Source organism: Palaemon carinicauda, chromosome 3 (assembly GCF_036898095.1).
Source record: "Palaemon carinicauda isolate YSFRI2023 chromosome 3, ASM3689809v2, whole genome shotgun sequence".
NCBI lineage: Eukaryota > Metazoa > Arthropoda > Malacostraca > Decapoda > Palaemonidae > Palaemon > Palaemon carinicauda.
In genome coordinates this window covers 189,825,776-189,847,681 of record NC_090727.1, presented here as the reverse complement: position 1 = coordinate 189,847,681, position 21,906 = coordinate 189,825,776, and the positions used below count along the sequence as shown (strand labels likewise).

Genomic DNA, 21,906 nt, shown 5'->3' with positions numbered 1-21,906 from the left:
ATGTAGTTTATTTTTCTCTTTTTTTCCTTTCGTCACTGAGCTATTCTTCCCTGTTGGAGCCCTTGGGCTTATAGCATCCTGCTTTACAACCTAGGGCTGCAGCTTAGCTAGTAACGATAACAACAACAACAACAACAACAACAATAATAATACTAAAAATGATAATAAATAAATATAGAACAAACAATCAAAGAATAACAAAGAGAAAGGGTTTTTACTATGGAATAATAACAAAACAGCCAAACACATCTCAAATTCACGAGACCTCGAGGTGCAAGATTACTGATTCATTGATTGATTGATTTGGAGTTTCCCTGACATCCTGACATCGGAGGTCATTGCCGTCGGTATCGTTTGTTATGAAAAAAAAATAATAAGTAATTCAATTTAAAACTATAAAATCGACGACATTCTCATGAAATTTGAATTGCCTTCAGATATGTTTCTGAAATAAACCTAAAAATACAGCTAGCATGATGCATCCCATCCTGTCCAAGAATCTTGGCAATTATGAACTTGCCATTCTCACCTCAAGATTCAAACAGACATCTATTTCTTGAGGTGCTAAAAGTGGGGCAATCGGTCAACAAACGACTCGATGTCAGAAGTACCAAGCAGTCGTTGCAATATGGCTGGAATTGGCCAGTCATCAGAAACTCGCGTAGTGTGACTTGGAGTAATTCTGAGGAGAGGTGTTTTACAAGACACAATTTGTGTCAGACTCAGTAGAACGTTGCCATCCCGTCTCGTCTTGCCGGAATGGAAAGTGCTTTCGATTCTGATACCAATTCTGATTTTATTTTAGCTTCTGGATTTTCTATTTAGCAAACGCGTAGGGTGAATAAGTATGTGCCGTTGGACGATTTAGGTAAAATGGCGTGTCTGGAAGAATAGCACATAAAAGTCATCGTTAATTCTCTAAGACACCTCATAAAATTACCGCCACTGAGGCCACAATAGTTTTTAATCAAACATACATACAACTATTATTATTATCATTATTATCTGATTGGGAGGAATGATCCGGAATTTGAAATTTCCCTCATTGATATTACCTATTCTCTGGCCATGAAAAAAAAAAAAAAAAAAACACAAAACTGACCATTCCATTGACCATTGAGCCTCATTTTACTACTAGATTCTGAGAACTCATTAGAAGGTAGAGCATTCCCTCGTTTCAAAGAGTTCCATATTTTGGAATACTAGGAACAGTGGCTTAGAGGCTAAACGTTCAACTTTCTTATTTGACAGAAGATGGGATTTGATACGGCAAAGGGAACGACATAATACCCAAATGTGAAAACACCTTTTTTGTTGTGGTGATCGGTCAATAAATATCCGTGGGAACAAAAAAAAAAAAGAAAAAAAAATAGAAAAGAAAATAATTCCAGGCAAATAATCATAAGACTTACCTAAATAATAGTATTACAGTCAACAAACTTCAATTTAACAAATGATTGGCTGATCTTCTAAATCACAGTCTGATGAAGTTTTGAAATTACTCATTGAAAGAATAACATCATTTAACTCCTGACTGAAATATCGTCAATACACCTCTTCTGAAGAATCTTGAAAATCAGTAGTCGATTCAATGCATATATCCTTTCAGTTATTAGGGGCAATATGTCATGTATGGCTTTACTAAGATTTGACACCGAATAAGGCTGTTTGAGAGAGAGAGAGAGAGAGAGAGAGAGAGAGAGAGAGGAGAGAGAGAGAGAGAGAGAGAGAGATGTAAACAATTACAAAATAAATTAAGGAAGAAGACGATTAAGAAATGTAAAAAGTAGATGAGAGAGAGAGAGAGAGAGAGAGAGAGAGAGAGAGAGAGAGAGAGAGAGAGAGAGAGAGAGAGATGTAAAAATTACAAAATAAATTAATGATAAATACGGTTAAGATAAGTAAGGAGAGAGAGAGAGAGAGAGAGAGAGAGAGAGAGAGAGAGAGAGAGAGAGAGAGAGAGAGAGAGAGAGAGAGAGAGAGAGAGAGAATAATTTAGTCGCACATATGAAATGTCGGATTTGGCCTCCGAAGACATAACAGTAATATATCAATTATATATCCCCATAGTCCAATTATCAGCACCATTATTATTATTATTATTATTATTATTATCATCATCATTATTATTATAATTATTATTATTATTATTATTATTATTATTATTATTATTATTATTATTATTATTACTTGCTAAGTTACAACCCTAGTTGGAAAATCAGGTTGCTACAAGCCCAAAGGCCCCAACAAGAAAAATTTCCCAGTGAGGAAAGGAAACAAATATAAATTTAAGAACAGTAACATTGAAATAAATAATTCCTATATAAACTATACAAACTTAAACAAAACAAAAGGAAGAGAAATTAGATAGAATAGTGTGTCCAAGTGTACCCTTTAGTAAGAGAACTCTAACCCAAGACAGTGGAAGTTGCTTACTAGGGCTAAAGAGTTTCTTCTACCCTTACCAAGAGGAAGTACCCACTGAACAATCATAGTGCAGTAGTTAACCCTTTGGGTGAAGAAGAATTGTTTGGTAATTTCAGTGTTGTCAGGCGTATGAGGACAGAAGAGAATCTGTAAAGAATAGGCCAGACTATTCAGTGTACGTGAACGCAAAAGGAAAATGAACTGTAACCAGAGAGAAGAATTCAACGTATTACTGTCTGGTCAGTCAAAGGACCCCATAACTCTCTAGCGGTAGTATCTCAACGGGTGGCTGGTGCCCTGGCCAACCTACTACCTCCCAAAGGGTAACAGAGTGTATTGTCAAGTAAAATTTCTAAACAAAAAACAAAAAATAAAAAATGACTGGGACATAGATCTTTTTTATTGGTTCTATTTCTGTAATGAAATTTGATGTTAAAACATGACACCAATTACTGCTTCATATAAAATGTCAATAAAAATAAAACAATATGTTTAAATTCTAAACCTTGGAAGTCATCTAACATTTTGAGGTTTTGCACAACGAATATTTTCTCTCGATATTTTAAATGAAGTACATCCTAATCCCTTCAATTAAAAGAAATTAATGAAAAAATGTCAAATGCATAACGTGACAAATACGAAATGACCTACGACTTTTAGCCATGTGATAACTTCACCAGCTTTTCCGCACTTTTAAAACTTGGTCATTAATATTCAAGCATTTCAAATCCAGGTATAGAAATAACGCTATTTTGCGTTTACTCACTTTTCAGAGCTAACCATTAGCGCTGTAGCATTGTGGGTGGCGTTTAGACAAAACTCTAAATTAAATTAAGATATTTTGGCTTCGCTTGAATGGGATGAAACTCAGAGAACATTGTGTTCATTAAATTTATGAAGTAACAAAGTAAATTTAAGATAATCCAGCTCTAGTTTGGTTACTCATGGTATCTGTCCATCTGTACGTTCTATTTCCTTCACGTATTGAGGATAATCAGAACGTTCTTCAATTTCTTAACAGTTCAATCCATTTCATTATTTCAAAAATGTGCTGTTGGTTACCAGAACACACACAACTACAACCATCAAAATAGACCCACACACACAGATACACACACACACACGCAAACACACACTCACATATATATACAGACATATATATTTCAAATAAGCCATATATATTAATACATTAAAGTCTGGATTCTCTTAACGACCTTGGGATCAGAGCCCCAGGCGGAATCACCCAAAGACTATAATATCAGACCGGCCGGGATTTGAACCCTGGTCCAGGATATCTGTATGCCAGTGACAGAATCCAGACTTTAATGTATTAATATATATGGCTTATTTGAAATATGAAAAAAACACGTTTACATGTGCAAAAGATTTATCGGACATATATATATATATATATATATATATATATATATATATATATATATATATATATATATATATATAATTTATATATATATATATATATATATATATATATATATATATATATATATATATATATAACAAGATAACATAATGGGTTCTTTGAGATTGCAAACGAAGTAGGGGAAGAAAGAGGAGTCAATGGATTGACGAGCTAAGAACATTTGGGGGTGTCGACAGACATAGAAGGACCATAAGCAGACGCAAGTGGAAGGACATGTCTGACCCTTCTATCCAGCAGTGGACTAGTTACGGTATATCTACTGTGTTAGGCAGTATAATTCAGCAATCCATGTTTGTCAACAGTTATAAAAGCGGATGAACAACCAGGTAAAGTAACGAGAACTCTGGATGTGGAGGAAATGGCCCCCCCTATTCAGGATGAATTCATTGGCAGCAGGGTGACGGATTGGGTTAAGGCGATAGACAAGTGTCTCTTCGGCTTCTACTCCTGATGCCTGATGGATGATCTTACTGAAAATAGTAAGGACCGGCAGTGGTCACTTGCCTTAGTTTGATAGGCACTACGTATCACAAGAATTTAGTCAGGCTATGGAAAGTGAAAATGACAGAATGGCCTCCAGTCTCGGGGGTACGGGGTGCAGAATCTCCTGGTTTATAAATACTAAAGAAAAATTAGAAACTGGTAATTGGAATGGCAGAGCCATGAATCAGATTGGGAAGTTACAGCATGTGGAGAATTAATTTAGGAAATATAGTTTGGATATCTTAGCCCAAAGTGAAACATGTTGAAAAGGGAAATCTTAGACCAAGGCCATACATATATCTATTCAGGAGGAACAGATGGAGATGGAAGAGAAGGGTGGTGATGATGATGACATCAAGAGCAGACAAGGCATTAACCGAGTGGAGAGCTAAAAATAGTAAATTGTAACTTGCAACGTTTAAATCAAAGCAGCGCATAATGAGTATTATAGTTTGCTATGCATCACAAATGATTCCCCTGAAGAAAGGAAAGATGATGCTATGAAGAACTGTAGAGTGTAATCGATGAGATCCCAGAGAGAGATACGAAATTGTGATTGGTGAATTCAATGCTAAAGTTGGAAGAAATAATTCAGGAATTAAGAATGTGATGTGTATTGATGGGTCTTGGAGAAATTGCAAATGAAAATAGAGCAAATTTCATAAGTTTCTGTTCAACAAACAATTTTGTCATTGGAGGTACTCTTTCCTAGCACAAGGACATCCACAAATATATATAGACTTCCCAATGTGGCAATTACAAAAATCAAATAGATCACATAGCCACTAATAAAAAGAGAAGGAGGACTTTGAGAAATGTGAGTAGTTATGGAGTACAAGATATTGGTAGTGATCAGAAGCTCCTCATTGCCACAATGAGATTGAAACTACAAGCACCCAACAGAAACGTAGATGGAACACCTAGGTTTGATACAACCAAGCTTCTAGAAGAAGAGCACAGAGAACCTTTGCAATTGAATTTGGGAATCGATTTGCAGTCTTAGAGACTTTAAGAGACTAAGAGCAGACAATTAATGAAGAATGGAGTGAAACTAAAAACATATCAGCCAGATGGTATTGAAGTTTTGGGACAAACAGTTACAAGGAAAAAGTCATGGATATCAAATGATACTTGGGATACTATAAAAATGAGACAAAGAAAGAAATTGACTGTTGAAAGTTTTCGAAGAAGTAATGAAAATTACAAGACAGAGCATACTAAATACTCCAGTATTGACAGTGAGGTCAAAAGAAAAGCCAGGAATGACTGGAAAGATTATTTAGACAGGAGAGTCGATGAGATTGACAAAGTTATGAATTTAAAGAGTGGCAATGGTGTAAAATCACACAGAATTATTAATGAAATCTCCACGGGGTCAAAGAAGAAGGAGCATATACCCATCAAAATGAGAGATGGATCTCTCACAAGAACAGAAGAAGAAAGACAATGTTGGATGGAACACTTTAGTGAGGTCTTGAATAGGAGATACGAAGGCAATAATTTGATTGATATACCTAAAGCTGATGAAGACCTTGATGTGCCCATGAATAAATTCACTGTGCTTGGAGTAGAAGCTATCTTTAAAATACTCGGGAGATGGAAAGCCCCCGGTTACTGTGGAATAACTGCCGAGATGATATGGGCCGAAAATGAAGTGACTCCCAGAATACTTACAAGATTATTTTGTATAATGTGGTTTGAGGAGGCAAAACATGATGAATGGGAGTTAGGAGTATTGGTGAAAATATAAAAAAAAAGCAGATCTGACTGAATCTTACGACAGTTGTCATGAAAATATTTAGTATGGCTTTTCTTAAAAAGTCTGTAAAGAAAGATTGATGAAAAGCTGAGATGTTGACAAGCACGATTTAAAAATGGTAGAAGTTGTACTGTCCAGATTTTCATATTGTACAGCAATGTGTAAAATATAAAAAGTCACTTTTGATGGCATTTGTAGATTATGAAAAAGCTGCTGAAAATGTCCACAGGTCAATTTTGTGAAAAGTTCTGCGTTATTATGGATTTCCTAATAAATATGTAAATTTGATTAAGTTTGTACATGACCACAGCATGTGTAAAGTTAATGTTCGTGGAGTCTTACTAAATGAATTTCCAGTGAACAGAGGAGTACTCCAATGGAATGTGTTGTCGCCTATGTTGCTTATCCCTCTCATGGATTTTGTAATGCTTAGAACAGTTGTGGATGGTAGAGAAGGATTGAACTGGATTGGTAATATCACAGGATGTTGGGCTCAAGATAAAAAGAAGAAAGACAGATGATGAGAATGGAGTATGCAATGAAAGATGAAATATCATTGGAAGGAGAAAGAATTAATGAGGTAGAATCATTTAGATATTTGGGAACTATGATATCTAATACAGGGTTTTTAGAATTGTTGTTCAATGAAAGATAGAAAAAAAATTACACAATGGTTAGGTTAAGGAAAACTTGGAAATCAAATCATCTGGAATTACGTATAAAAATACAACTATATATCAATTTAGTGAGATTGGTGTTAAAGTATGGACGTGAGTCGTGTATGACCATGAAACAATATCCAAAAGATTTAGTAGATTTGAGAACAAAGCCCTTAGAAGAATAATTGAGAGTTAAATGGCAGGACAGGATTAAAAATGGAAGCATAAGAGAGATTACTCAAACACCATATGCGGATCATGGTGAAGGGTAGATGGAGATGGTTTGAGCATGCTCTTCACACTCCCCAAGGGAAATTAGTTCACCAAACTTTTAACTGGGCTCTGCAAGGCACTAGAAGAGTTGTAAGATCCAAGTACACGTGGCTGGGGACTCTGAGATGATGAATGGAGAAGTATTGATTTGAAAGCTCAAAATAGAGATAACTGACGAAATTGGAAGAGGCCCTTTGTGTTAAGAGGCATAGGGGATGATATATATATATATATATATATATATATATATATATATATATATATATATGTGTGTGTGTGTGTGTGTGTGTGTGTGTGTCATGCCTAATTTGTAAACTAGGCAATTGAATTGCCTAATTTGTAAACTAGGCAATTGAATTACCTAATTTGTGCATTAGGCAATAACGTTGCCTAACTTTTAAACTATTTCTAAACTAGGCCTGTTTCATAAACTAGGAAGCCTAGTTTGTAAATTAGGTAACCTATTTTGTTAAATAGGCAAATTACCTAGTTTGTAAGTTAGGCAGCCATATAATATTTCAATGTTTTACCTAACCTCTTTTTTATTTTGTTTACAATGTTCCATTAAAATGTACCTTATTTTTTCTCGTTAACTCCTACTTACTCATTGCTGCTCAGTGCTTAGCAAGCTATCAATACATCCAAGATTACTGAGGGCAAAACTCTATTTAGAGAAAGATTTGCATGAAGTCTATAAGACACTAAATCTAAAACGCATTTGTTAACATATGCTGGAATGTACCAGACTATTGTCGCTGAACGCTGATTGAAGTTGGTGGAATGAAAAAAAATATCACGGTGAGTCTCTCTCTCTCTCTCTCTCTCTCTCTCTCTCTCTCTCTCTCTCTCTCTCTCTCTCTCTCTCTCTCTCTCTCTCTCTCCACACATTTCTGTGAAACATACCAAAAAAAGAAAACAAAACTAAATAAGGCAATTGTCGTACAAGCTTTGAAAAGTAAGAACACAATCTCATTGTGATGGAATCCAAACCTGACCGTGGATTTATTTAAATATTTTCTAAATCCTCATGACCATTTCTAAAAATTCCCGATAGCAGCAGAAACGACATACAACCTAACTGACATATTTTGTTGGATGACCCCACCTGTCGTACTTCAGTCTGATAACGATATAGAATGCATAGCTTTCGTCATCAATAAAGTTAAATTAATTTTCCTGCGAATGAACATTGGCCTCGAAGCTCCAAGACATACACAGTCCCAAGGAAGCATTGCTAGATCTTACTGTAATGTCAAGTAGATGCTGATAGCCTGGACGATTGACAGTGACTCGACTCAATAGGCTGAAGGTCTACCATTTGTCATGTTTCAAAAAAATCTTATCTTCACATATAAACCTTAATAACAGAACACCCTTGGAAGTCTTTTGTGGTCGGAAAGGAACATCAGGTTAGGAAAGGACAAGTCTGCCAAAAGATGGTATTGAGAAGCTTGAAAGAGAAGAGGAGCTTAAGCAGTTAGTCTCCGAAATGACAGATGCAGAACAGCAGAGGTTGACGATCAACACGCCACCGTCAGTTCAGAATACAGAGGTTGACGATTAACAAGCCACCGTCAGTTTGGAACACGCTAGCGACGACAACGGTAAGGAAATTAAAGAAGTTTACGACACTGGAAGCCGTATAAAAGTTACGATTTCTGAAAGGGTTTTGATGCTGAAGGAGAAACCTCCCAAAAGCTGGCAATTATCATTGTTGGATGCCTGTAAAAAAAGATGCAACATCTGGGCAAGAGAGAAGCAAAGCAGAAATGCTTCATAATCTCGCACTCAACTTTTGCTTTTTCAATACAAGGATGCAGATCTCGTCCCGGTGAGTGAGTTTGACCGGGTAAGATAGGATTGTAGGAACATCCCGGGCATAATTATTGCAGTCCGAAATGACACCTGGCGAATTGGAACGACCCACGGCATTATAAACAATTGGATATCAAGAACCCAGCTTTTAAAAGCTGACTATGCAATAAAAAGAAGAAACATGGATAAAGAAGGCACATTTCTTCCATTTCAACAAATTTCCACCCTACACTCACTGCATGGTGGTCTAGGTTTCACAAAGTGTTCCTATCAAGGGGCTTGCATGACAAAAAGATGTCATTGCAAAAAGAATCAAACTTTGGGCCACAGCCATTGACACAGGCAAAATAAAACTTGCAAATATAAGTAACAGTGTAATCTGGTCTGGAAATTAAGATTTCGACATTTCTCAACGATCTTATTCATCACCTTAAATTCTGGCTAATAGATGTTTTTGCTTTCCATTTTATTCTATGTAAACAGCATGCATCTTATAATAAATTGTACAGAGATTAAAAAGGTTAATAGTTGATTAATATTTTTGTTGATGTGTCTAATAAACTATATTTGTTAAAATGAATAAGTGATATAAGATCTATTGGAAATCAAAAGAATGTTGTCTAATAAAAAAAATTAAACACATTTCCTATTTAACAAACTAGGCTGCCTAATTTACGAATTAGCCTCTCTTGTTTATGAATTAGGCATCATATTAAGATGAGTTTACAAGTTAGTCAACGCCAGTGCCTATCATAAAAATTAGGCAAATCTGTTGCCTATTTTACAAATTAGGCAGTTCCTCATATTAGGTACGACATATATATATATTTTTGGACTCAAGCCATGTCGTCCTGATGGAAGTTCCTAAAGGGTAGCTTCCTAGGGTATATTACAATTACGGCGATATTCCCAGAGAATTTACCTTAAGGTACCAGAATTCTAACTCCTGGAGCGAGTATCCCTCGTGAAAGGGATATCGCGACATATCAGAGGACGTATTCTTGACACGCCACATGGCAATCTGCATCCCGAACAGAGATTTCGTCTCGCAGGGGGCAAATGGCAAGAAATGAATTCGGGAAAGAAAAAGGGGGAGCCGCTCCCAAGGCTCCCTATCTCCCGATTCGTAAGTGTGCCTGGCGCCAATCCTGGCGCCATCTGTATTCCTTTTTGCGTAGCTTAACAACTCGGTGTTTTTTCCTGTGTTTCTCGCAAATCTTGGATTTATTCAGCTTTTCATGGCTTCTCCGTCTTCGTCGGCCTCCGATAAGTTGAGTACCATGTCTTTTATGTATAAATGTAGGCTCTTGGTAATTTTTTGAGTGATTAATAGGATTAATCTTTGTTACAAGAGCCGTAGCCTACCGGAGGCGTCATGGACGCTGTCGCTCGCTAGGTATAATAAACTTATACCTAGCGAGCGACAGCGTCCATGACGCCTCCGGTAGGCTACGGCTCTTGTAACAAAGATTAATCCTATTAATCACTCAAAAAATTAGTCAGAGCGACATTCCCGGCTGTTTTGCTTTAAAAAATTTTAGCTATTTAGCATTACATTGGATTTCCTTTCGTGCTTAGTATTATTTTGGCGAAGTATTCGCCATTCTGGCCTACGCTAGGCCATGTAGCCTAGTCGTTTGGTCTTAGTACTTTATGCATGATTTTGGTTTTTCCAAGTGTATTAAAATTTTATTGACGCTTTAGGTTATGTTTTATACATCTAAGATTGTGTGGAATATTTCCAAGATAGTATACGAGTGAGTTTCGGTGATTTAGGTAATCGATTCTCTTGGTGCCTAGGCTAAGTTGCTTATGGAGCCTTAGTATATTTTCTCCCCGGTTGCTTTCTTTTCTTCGGAGAAGGTCTGCAATCCCTTTCCCTCTGTTTAAGCCTTGGGCTTATCCCTAAGTGGTTTTTTCCGAATTAATTTTCGATAAAACTATACTGGGGTGTTACTGTACCTTCCTGTTCCAGTAAGTCTGGTTCAAAGAGGGACAGAACAACAGAGTTTTTAGTCTGAGTCTGTGCTTGTCTGGCTTGGGGTAGAGTCTCCCTCACTGGCCTGACACAGACAAAGGTGGCTTAGACTCCTTAGGTCACTACCGAAGGTTTCTGTGGATATGATTCCTTCTTTTGTGATCTACCAGACTAGTCCTTGTTGCTGTTCTCGGGGGAGGATAAGTTTCTTTCCCTGGGAGTGGCAACACCTTCCTTGCTTTGGTGCTCTGGGAGCTGGCAAGTATTGCTGGCCTCCCCCCTTAGATCTCCCTTAGGCTAATATAAGTTTCTTGGCTGCGGGTGATCCGTCACTAAAGCAAGGTTGGTAGGACCCTCTTTTGTCCCTTCCCCCTCTATCTCCGTAATGGCTTAGCCATTACAGTACTGTACGTCATTCTACATATGGACCTAGTATAGGTTAGGATGTGGAATTGACTGAGCCCCCTGCCGGCCGGCAAGGGTCTTATTTTTTGAGTGCTGCCCGGACCTCCCTTGGTCCCTCATCCTTGCCTGCCTGTAGAGCCAGACGGCATTGGTCAGGAAGCCTGAATTAGATTCTCCCCTTCCTTATATGCACTCTTTCGGATTGCCGGGCTTGGAGGTAGTGTACACTCTTACCCCGGCATCCATCCTATTTTTCTTCTAGTGCTGTACCCGACCCGGCTGCCGGCCTATGAGGCCGGCAGCCGGGCAGGTGTAGTCTTCTGGTTCTTTTGCTGCCGGCTGGCATCGGTCCTGTACCTTTGCCGGCCGGCTAATGTCAGCCCTTGTCTGCCGGTCACCAAGAGTGTGGCCAGCAGCTGGGTACTACCTTGTGTAGTTGCCGGCCGACATTGGCTGTTGCCGGCCGGCAATTGCTGCCGACCAGCACATGCATTTGAACCAGAGTTCTGCCGCCTTATAGCTGTTAAGTAGTATACTTTAAAGCTAGTTATGGACCTGCCGGCCGGCACGTATCCTCCTATACTGTACTAGTATTCTTCAGTATAACATATACAGTAAGAAGAAAACTATATTATGGGTTTTGGTACAGCACTGTGTGTTCTAACACTTTTATGTTTTCTTGCACAGTCCTTTGCTGTTGCCCTACAGATAGGAAAGTGAGTTCTTTCCTGTCTACTATCCATGATTTTAAAATCATTGCTTAGGTGTGAGCTCCACCTGTTTCCTCTGGAAACTTTGCATTGGTTACTCTAGAAGAGATTAACCATTTGATTTTATTATCTGGAAGGCTGCAGCGATGGGTTGTGAGGGAAACACAAGTGTGTGTCTTTCCTTTCTGAATTGTTATGCTATACTATGCATATCCAGTGATACATAGTTCACTTGATACTCATGGAAATTTCTTCTCTTTACAGAAGGACCCTCCGAAGTGCGGAAGTGTTTTCTGCAACGTCCGCAGCAAGAACCTCTGCGGACATGAGTTTTGTAGGAGACACGCAGCATGCGCTGTCTCCAAGGATGATCTCCGGTATTGGGACCCTCAGGTATGTACTGTGTGCACTAACCTGATTATTGAGGCCTTTGATTCCCCTAGGATGGCGGAATCAAGGGATATAGCTAGGAAGAAGCTTCGTACCTGGGTAAGGGGCTTCCAAAAGAACACTTCTGGCCCTTATCTTCCAAGTGAGAAGATGAGGGCATATCTTTTCCCTAAGGCATCAGCTGATGCAGTGATTCCCCAGTCTCAAGAGGAGATCCCCCAAGTTCAGATCCAGGTGGATGCTGAAGTCGCGGTCGCGATGCAAGACATCCAGTTAGATGACAGGATGTCTGATGTGGACGAGCGTCTGGAGGAAGACCTCCTGGCAGAAGCCCAGGATGAAGTTCAAGCCCCAGACGTTGTAGAGGAAGAGGTCGACGAGGTGTCGGCTACTCCGGTTCAGATTCCGAAGCCTATTCCCTCAACATCGGCCGGTGTCCCAGTAGAGCTGGGACAGGCCCTCTCTTCCATTGTTGGAATGATCCAACAAATGCAGAAGGAGAACCAGAAGAAGGCGGCTGCAATGGAACTGCGGATGCAGTGCCCTGCAGAATCACATGGGCCCCAGAGAAAGCTCAATGTGAAAGACCTTCCCTTGTGCTCAGATGCTAACCCATGGAGGTATGCTGAGCACATGCCGATGACGACTGGAAAGATCGTCATCTCGGATAAGCTGGGCTCAGTTCCCCTGGAGGAGGTGGAATTCTGGCCCAGCAAGGCATCATATCCGGACTGTTATGTCCGGCTGAGGAAGGAACCAGCTTCAAAGGAGGAGACAGAGCCGAAGGAGGTCATAGTGATGGACCATGCTAAGGCTCAAGCTCTACTTTCATCCTCGATGAAAGAGAGAGGCTTCTCTAACTCAAAAGTAGCCGCATTGCAAGAAGCTCCCTTCCTTTGTGTCCTCGTCTACTAGAGCCTTCCCCTTTTTACAGAAAGGGTTTGCGGCTGTACTAAAAGCAGTCGAGGCCGGCAAGCCTTGCCCCTCCCTGGAGGAGTGTAAACCCTTGTCGCTGGCCCTGCCTATGGACCACAAAGACTGGAAGGACGTCCATCTTACGTTCTCAGTTGGAAAGTTGGAGGCTGATATTGCCGGACGTCAGTTCGGCGAGGACCTCCCTAAGCTGTCTGACTTTCTTTTGCGAAGAGAGTTCGAGACAAAAGAAAGATTGGCTGTCTCAATGTCTCTTCAGACTACTCTCGAGACGATGGCAAGTGACCCCAAGGTCCATGAAATGTTCATGGTGGTGGCCAAGACTCATCTGGCCACAGTGACGAAGGACCTTTATGGCTTCGTCAAGGCAAGGAGAGCTTGTAAGGAGTTCGTGTTCACCTCGGCTACGGTGAGGCACGAGCCAAGGAAACTAATCTCCTCAAACATTTGGGGAAAAGACCTTTTCCCTACTGACTTGGTCAAAGAAGTTGTTGATAAGGCCGCCTTGGAGAATAGAAACCTTCTCCAGAAGTGGGGCCTGGCTATCAAAAGAAAGTCTTCCCCGGATGAGGGTCCTCAACCAAAGAGGAAGACTATGAGGACTAGGCTACCGTCTCGGCCAGCCAAGCCTGTTAGACAGCAACAGCAACTGCAATTGCCATTGCCCCCAGTGCCCCAGATCGTGGCACAAACCCCGACCACTTTTCAGTGGGTACCCCAGGCCGTGTTGACACAGTCCACGGCATTCACCCCAGCGTTCGAAGGGCAGTCTATTTCCTTTCGAGCAAAGCCTAGAGGAGCAGCCAGAGGCTCGTCTAGGCGCCCCTCAAGGGGAAGGGGATTCAGGGGTGGTCGTGGTCAGGGAGGCAAGACCTCAGGACGGCAGTCCAAGTGAGATGATACCGGTAGGAGGGAGACTTCTGAAATTTCGGGATCGGTGGACCTTCTATCCCTGGGCCCACAGCCTACTCAAGAATGGACTGGGCTGGAGCTGGTACAGCACTCCACCCCCGTGCCTTCGGTTTTTCCAACACTCCACCCCCGTTATGGAGGAGTACGTTCAAGAACTGTTGGAGAAAAAAGGTGATCCGAAGGGTGAAGCCCATCAATTTCTAAGAGAGGCTGTTTTGTGTTCCCAAGAAAGACTCGGAAAAGGTCAGAGTCATTCGGGATTTGTCGCCACTCAACAAGTTCATAGTGAATTGCAAATTCAAAATGCTAACACTGCAACACATAAGGACCTTACTGCCCAAGAGGGCATATTCCGTCTCTATAGACTTGTCAGACGCCTATTGGCACTTTCCAATCAGCCATCGACTCTCCCCTACCTAGGGTTCAGGCTACAACGAAGACTATACGCCTTCGGAGCCATGCCATTCGGGCTAAACATAGCCCCAACGATTTTTACGAAGCTTGCGAGCGTAGCTCTCAAACAATTACGCCTAAAGGGAATTCAGGTAGTAGCCTACCTGGACGACTGGTTGGTGTGGGCAGCATCCAAGACAGAATGCTTGCAAGCTTCCTGTCAGGTGATCCAGTTCCTAGAGTACCTAGGCTTCAAGATCAACAGAAAAAAGTCTCGACTTTCTCCATCTCAAAAGTTCCAGTGGCTGGGAATCCACTGGGACCTTTTGTCACACCGTTTCTCCATCCCGGCGAAGAAAAGGAAGGAGATAGCGGGTTCTGTCAAGAGACTTCTAGATTCTGAAAGGATATCAAGACGGGAGCAGGAGAGGGTACTGGGCTCTCTCCAGTTTGCTTCGGTGACAGACCCAGTGCTAAGAGCACAGCTAAAGGATGCAACAGGAGTTTGGAGAAGTTATGCATCAAACGCGCGAAGAGATCTGAGAAGACCAGTTCCGCTTCGGCTAAGTACTCTTCTCAGGCCTTGGTCCCAAGCCAGACATCTAAAGAAGTCGGTTCTTCTTCAGCCACCTCCCCCGTCGGTGACGATTCACTCAGACGCCTCGAAGGAGGGATGGGGAGGTCACTCTCATCGGAAAAAAGTCCAGGGGACTTGGTCCAAGCTATTCAAGACCTTTCATATAAAACTTTCTAGAAGCTATGGCAGTGCTCCTTACCTTAAAGAAAGTCTCCCCGCATCACTCGATCCACAAAAGGTTGGTGATGGACAGCGAGGTAGTTGTGAGATGCTTGAATCGACAAGGATCGAGGTCACCACCTCTCAAACAGGTGATGTTGGCCATCTTCCGATTGGCGGAAAAGAAGAAGTGGTACCTGTCGGCAGTTCACCTTCAAGGAGTCCGCAATGTGACGGCGGACGCTCTATCCAGGTTCACACCGATAGAGTCGGAATGGTCCTTAGACGCAGGATCATTCTCCTTCATTCTGAATCAAGTCCCAGAACTGCAGATAGACCTCTTTGCGACGAAAGACAACAAGAAGTTGCCCCTGTCCGTGTCCCCGTACGAGGACCCCTTAGCGGAAGCAGTGGACGCGATGTCCCTCGACTGGAACAGATGGTCCAAGATTTATCTGTTCCCTCCTCACAACCTTCTGTTGAGGGTCCTCAACAAACTGAGACCCTTCAAGGGGGTAGCGGAAATAGTGGCCCACAAGTGGCCGAACAGCGTGTGGTTCCCCCTGGCATTGGAACTGTAGCTGAAGTTTGTACCGCTACCAGATCCAGTTCTGACCCAGCGAGTCCAGAAGTCAACGGTCTGCGCTTCATTACAGAAAACCCGGACCCTGCAGCTCATGATTTTCTCTCCCTAGCGTTGAGAAAGCGTTTTGGGATTTCGAAAGCCAGCATAGACTTCCTTGAGGAATATAAGTGCAAATCTACTAGAAGGCAATATGAGTCATCTTGGAGAAAATGGGTGGCCTTTTGTCAAGGCGAAGAATCCGCAGGAGATCTTGACAGACTTCTGCTTATCTTTCTTCTCCACCTCCATGGTCAAGGACTGGCAGCTAACACGATTTCAGCGTGTAAGTCTGCTTTGACAAGACCCATTCTATATGCCTTCCAGGTCGACCTAGGTAACGAGATCTTTAATAAAGTCCCGAAAGCCTGCGCTAGGCTCAGACCTTCAGCACCTCCAAAGCCCATTTCAGGGTCTTTAGACAAGTTCTTCATTTCGCTTCTCTGTTGAGCAATGAAGAGTGTGTGTTAAAGAATTTGACACAAAAAGTTATTTTCCTATTTGCACTCGCGTCCGGGGCCAGGGTTAGTGAGATTGTAGCCCTCTCGAGAGAGGCAGGTCGTGTTCAGTTCCTGGATGGGGGAGAACTGAACCTGTTTCCGGATCCTACGTTTCTCGCCAAGAATGAGTTACCCACCAACAGGTGGGGTCCCTGGAGAATCTGCCCTCTGAAAGAAGATGCATCTCTATGTCCAGTAGAATGCCTAAAGGTCTATCTTCATAGAACTTCAGACTTCAAGGGTGGTCAACTATTCAGGGGAGAAACATCAGGCTCAAATTTATCTCTGAATCAACTCAGAGCAAAAATCACATATTTTATTCGCAGAGCGGATCCTGACAGTACACCCGCAGGTCACGATCCGAGGAAAGTTGCCTCATCCTTAAATTTCTTTAATTGTATGGATTTTGAACATCTCCGTTCATACACTGGCTGGAAGTCTTCCAGAGTGTTCTTTCGCCACTATGCGAAGCAAGTAGAGGAACTAGAGAGATCTGTGGTAGCAGTGGGTCGCGGTGTTAACCCTACTGTTTAACTCTGCGAGGAACAGTGGTTTTAATTGGGACGATTAATTCCAGGGTGAGTGTGTAGTTACATACTGTACTACAAACTAAGTGAGGGCACTGTGTTGCCCATGTAGACTGTTCCATTTCCAAAGGTGAACCTAGCATAAGTGCAGACATGTGTGCCGAGTGTTTCTAACGCTATTGTCATTGATTTGTAATACTGTACAGACTTTTATGACTTTGATACCTAGGTATCTTAAAAGTGGCATTTAATGTTTTTTCTTTCAGACAAACAAGTTCTGTTTACTATCATACTTATGCTTGAAGTTTTGGGTTATCCTCTTCTTATGTATATATATATATATATATATATATATATATATATATATATATATATATATATATATATATATATATATATATATATATATATATATATATATATATAATTGTGGTTAACCTGTCTATTTTTGGCCTGTCAATAAACTGGTTCTTGAGAACCTTGCGTCTCCTTCACCTGTGTCAATTTATTGGTATAATTGAGCATTCATTCTATGTACCTTATCTGGGATAATTCTAATAGAATTGTTCCTTTATGCAAGCTATGTTGCATTGTTTTTCCTCCTATGCGGATATAAAACCTTTGTCCAATAAAAGTATTGTGCGGAGAACTGGTCGATATTTCATATTGACGCAGTGATTCTTTACAAATTATGCTTTACTTAATATAGGGCGAGACCACTATATTAGCTTGCCTGGTATTCATACATAGGTATATGTACTCTTCGAGACTTTTCCAGAGTCTAGTAGGACTCTTCCCTGTAGGGGGCAGGAAGCTCTAACATGGTTTATAGTTAGTTGAAAAGATGTATTACGGTAACATCTTAGGTCTCTAGGTCTAGTCGACCGGGAAAAATTACATCCGGGGAGTACGGCACGTTCTGAGAATCCACAGATACAGTAATGCTCTGGTATACTTCCATCAGGACGACATGGCTTGAGCCCAAAAAACGGATTTTGAGCGAAGCGAAAAATCTATTTTTGGGTGAGATGGCCATGTCGTCCTGATGGACCCGCCCTTGCCTTTCTAAGAAAGGGCCGTAGGACCCCTCCCTACATACAGTATCTGTAGCACCTCGTGTACGCTAAAAAGGAATACAGATGGCGCCAGGATTGGCACCAGGCACGCTTACGAATCGGGAGATAGGGAGCCTTGGGAGCGGCTCCCCCTTGTTCTTTCCCGAATTCGTTTCTTGCCATTTGCCCCCTGCGAGACGAAATCTCTGTTCGGGATGCAGATTGCCATGTGGCGTGTCAAGAATACGTCCTCTGATATGTCGCGATATCCCTTTCACGAGGGATACTCGCTCCAGGAGTTAGAATTCTGGTACCTTAAGGTAAATTCTCTGGGAATATCGCCGTAGTTGTAATATACCCTAGGAAGCTACCCTATAGAAACTTCCATCAGGACGACATGGCCATCTCACCCAAAAATAGATTTTTCGCTTCGCTCAAAATCCGTTATATATATATATATATATATATATATATATATATATATATATATATATATATATATATATATATATATATACTTATATATATATATATATATATATATATATATGCATATATATATATATATATATATATATATATATATATATATATACATATATATATATATATATATATATATATATATATATATATATATATATATATATATATATATATATATATATATATATATATATATATATATATATATATATATATATATATATATATATATATATATATATATATATATATATATATATATATATATATATATATATACTGTATATATATATATATATATATATATATATATATATATATGTATGATTATGGGATACCTTAACGTAGTGAAATGATTTGTGTATTACCATAATCAGTAAAGCTGTGATAGTCAGGGACACACACACTAGGGTGTTTTGTTGTGAGCGATCAGACAAGTCTCCCAATATCACTAATCATAACTGGCTAGCGTGGTGAACAAAGACATGTCTGACGCCTTTGTCCTTCAGAGAAATAGAAAAAGCTATATTTTATTTTGGATATATATATATATATATATATATATATATATATATATATATATATATATATATATATATATATATATATATATATATATATATACATATATATATATATATATATATATATATATATATATATATATATATATATATATATATATATATATATATATATATATATATATATATATATATATATATATATATATATCTGCTTGTGTCACTGTGTTTACATGTATGTTTGAATAGATAGATATGTATATTTCCAGGCTTATGTATAGAGAATCGTTAAAAAGTGATAATTTTATCCTCCAACTTCAATGTAATGAAAATGTTTAAAATCAAATCCAAGATGATTCCATGACACCGATTCTCAGAGCCTTTGCATATCAGCGGCCAGTTCCTCCAGCGTGCATAAATAATAGACACTAACTAACCAAACTTGCCCTCCTAACCTAACCAAAAAGCCCTGACCTTACCTACTTACCTAACGGGACCCCCCTTACACTGCCAGTATTCTTAGTCAGCCTTCACTAAACATACAGGTGGCCGTTATCATAAATACACCCCAGATTTTCATTATCTTTCATGGATGTAGCCATCTTATCTACTTGCAGTTTAATGCTCTGATGAAGAGGATATTGAATAACAGGAAAAAATAAAAAATGCTTAAATTGCATAATGTGCCTAATTTCTTATTTTATTTTATACCAGTACATTAATCACCAACGCTCTCTCTCTCTCTCTCTCTCTCTCTCTCTCTCTCTCTCTCTCTCTCTCTCTCTCTTATAAGACGACAATATTCCCAAATTTTAATAACATAAATATTTCATTTTATATGCATCAAATTGCCTTCCTTATGTCAGTACCTGTTAAAACAGAAACACTATATTTTCAATAATTGAAATTCATTATATCTGCATAATATTAAACGAAAATTAGTCTTAAATTTAAATGGTACAGTCTGCTTCATTTACAATAACCTTGAGTAGGAGTAAGTAAGGTTTTTGCTCACATGTGCACCGTATCTTGATTATTGGATCCTTATTCATGGGAGAAGAGAATGAGGGGTCAAAAGAAGAGACGATTTCTATCATTATAAGCAGCTTCTCCTTTTAGTTACCAACTACTATTATACAATTTAGTATTGCTTTTCATTGATTTGTCATAGGAAACCAATAGGCAACCTAATGAAGCTTTCTTTGTCTTATTATTTTTATCGTTTATACGAATTGTAAATTACCAGCTTCTTTTTCAGGAGCTATGGAACAGGTAATTATATCAGCAGTTTCCTATCAACCAGGAATGAAATAGGCAAAAATGCCAACAGCTTTCCATTCAACAGGCCTCACGCCTATCTCACATATGTCAAAATGCCAACAGCTTCCCGTTCAACAGGCCTCAGGCCTATCTCACATATGTCAAAATGCCAACAGCTTCCCGTTCAACAGCCTCAGGCCTATCTCACATATGTCAAAATGCCAACAGCTTCCCGTTCAACAGGCCTCACGCCTATCTCACATATGTCAAAATGCCAACATCTTCCCGTTCAACAGCCTCAGGCCTATCTCACATATGTCAAAATGCCAACAGCTTCCCGTTCAACAGGCCTCACGCCTATCTCACATATGTCAAAATGCCAACATCTTCCCGTTCAACAGCCTCAGGCCTATCTCACATATGTCAAAATGCCGACAGCTTCCCGTTCAACAGGCCTCACGCCTATCTCACATATGTCAAAATGCCGACAGCTTCCCGTTCAACAGGCCTCAGGCCTATCTCACATATGTCAAAATGCCGACAGCTTCCCGTTCAACAGGCCTCAGGCCTATCTCACATATGTCAAAATGCCAACAGCTTCCCGTTCAACAGGCCTCAGGCCTATCTCACATATGTCAAAATGCCAACAGCTTCCCGTTCAACAGGCCTCACGCCTATCTCACATATGTCAAAATGCCAACAGCTTCCCGTTCAACAGGCCTCACACCTATCTCACATATGTCAAAATGCCAACAGCTTCCCGTTCAACAGGCCTCACGCCTATCTCACATATGTCAAAATGCCAACAGCTTCCCGTTCAACAGCCTCAGGCCTATCTCACATATGTCAAAATGCCGACAGCTTCCCGTTCAACAGGCCTCACGCCTATCTCACATATGTCAAAATGCCGACAGCTTCCCGTTCAACAGGCCTCAGGCCTATCTCACATATGTCAAAATGCCGACAGCTTCCCGTTCAACAGGCCTCAGGCCTATCTCACATATGTCAAAATGCCAACAGCTTCCCGTTCAACAGGCCTCACGCCTATCTCACATATGTCGAAATGACCACTGCTTCTTATCCTACAGATGGAAAATAGATAAAAAAGTGAACGGTTTCCTATTCGACAGGTGTGTAATAGGTTACAATACTAATAGGTTATTATTCAATAGATGTGAAATAGATCAAAATGTAAAAAGCTTCCTACGACCAGGTGTGAAATAAATTTATTTAAATATCAAAATCTTCCGATTCAGCAGGTGTGAAATAGGTCACAATGCCAACAGCTTATTACCTAACAGTTGTGAAATAGATCAAAATGAAAAAAGCTTCCTATCCAACAGGTGTGAAATAAATCAAAATGCAAAAAGCATCCTACCCAGCTGGTGTGAAATAGATCAAAACCTCAACAGCTTTCTACTCCACAGGTGTGAAATAGATCAAATGCCAAAACTTCTTATTCAGTTGGTGTTAAATAGATTGAAAAGTCAACAGCTTCCGAGCCATCAGGTGTGAAATGGATCAAAATGTAAAAAAATTCTTTTTCAACAAGTGTGAAATATATAAAAATGTCAACAGCTTCCTAAGCAATAGGTATGACAGACAGAATGTCTAT

The 21,906-nt window shown here is 40.0% G+C and overlaps 1 protein-coding gene across 1 annotated transcript in view; it reads right to left on the bottom strand.

Annotated features, from left to right (window-relative positions):
• The window catches only part of LOC137636088 (opioid-binding protein/cell adhesion molecule homolog), a 15,407-nt gene extending 14,290 nt beyond the window's left edge, over nucleotides 1-1,117 (bottom strand). Inside the window, exon 1 of the mRNA XM_068368512.1 lies at nucleotides 1,103-1,117. Coding sequence (XP_068224613.1) covers nucleotides 1,103-1,117 — 15 coding nt within the window. The remainder of the gene's footprint in view (nucleotides 1-1,102) is intronic.
• Nucleotides 1,118-21,906: the final 20,789 nt, after the last annotated feature.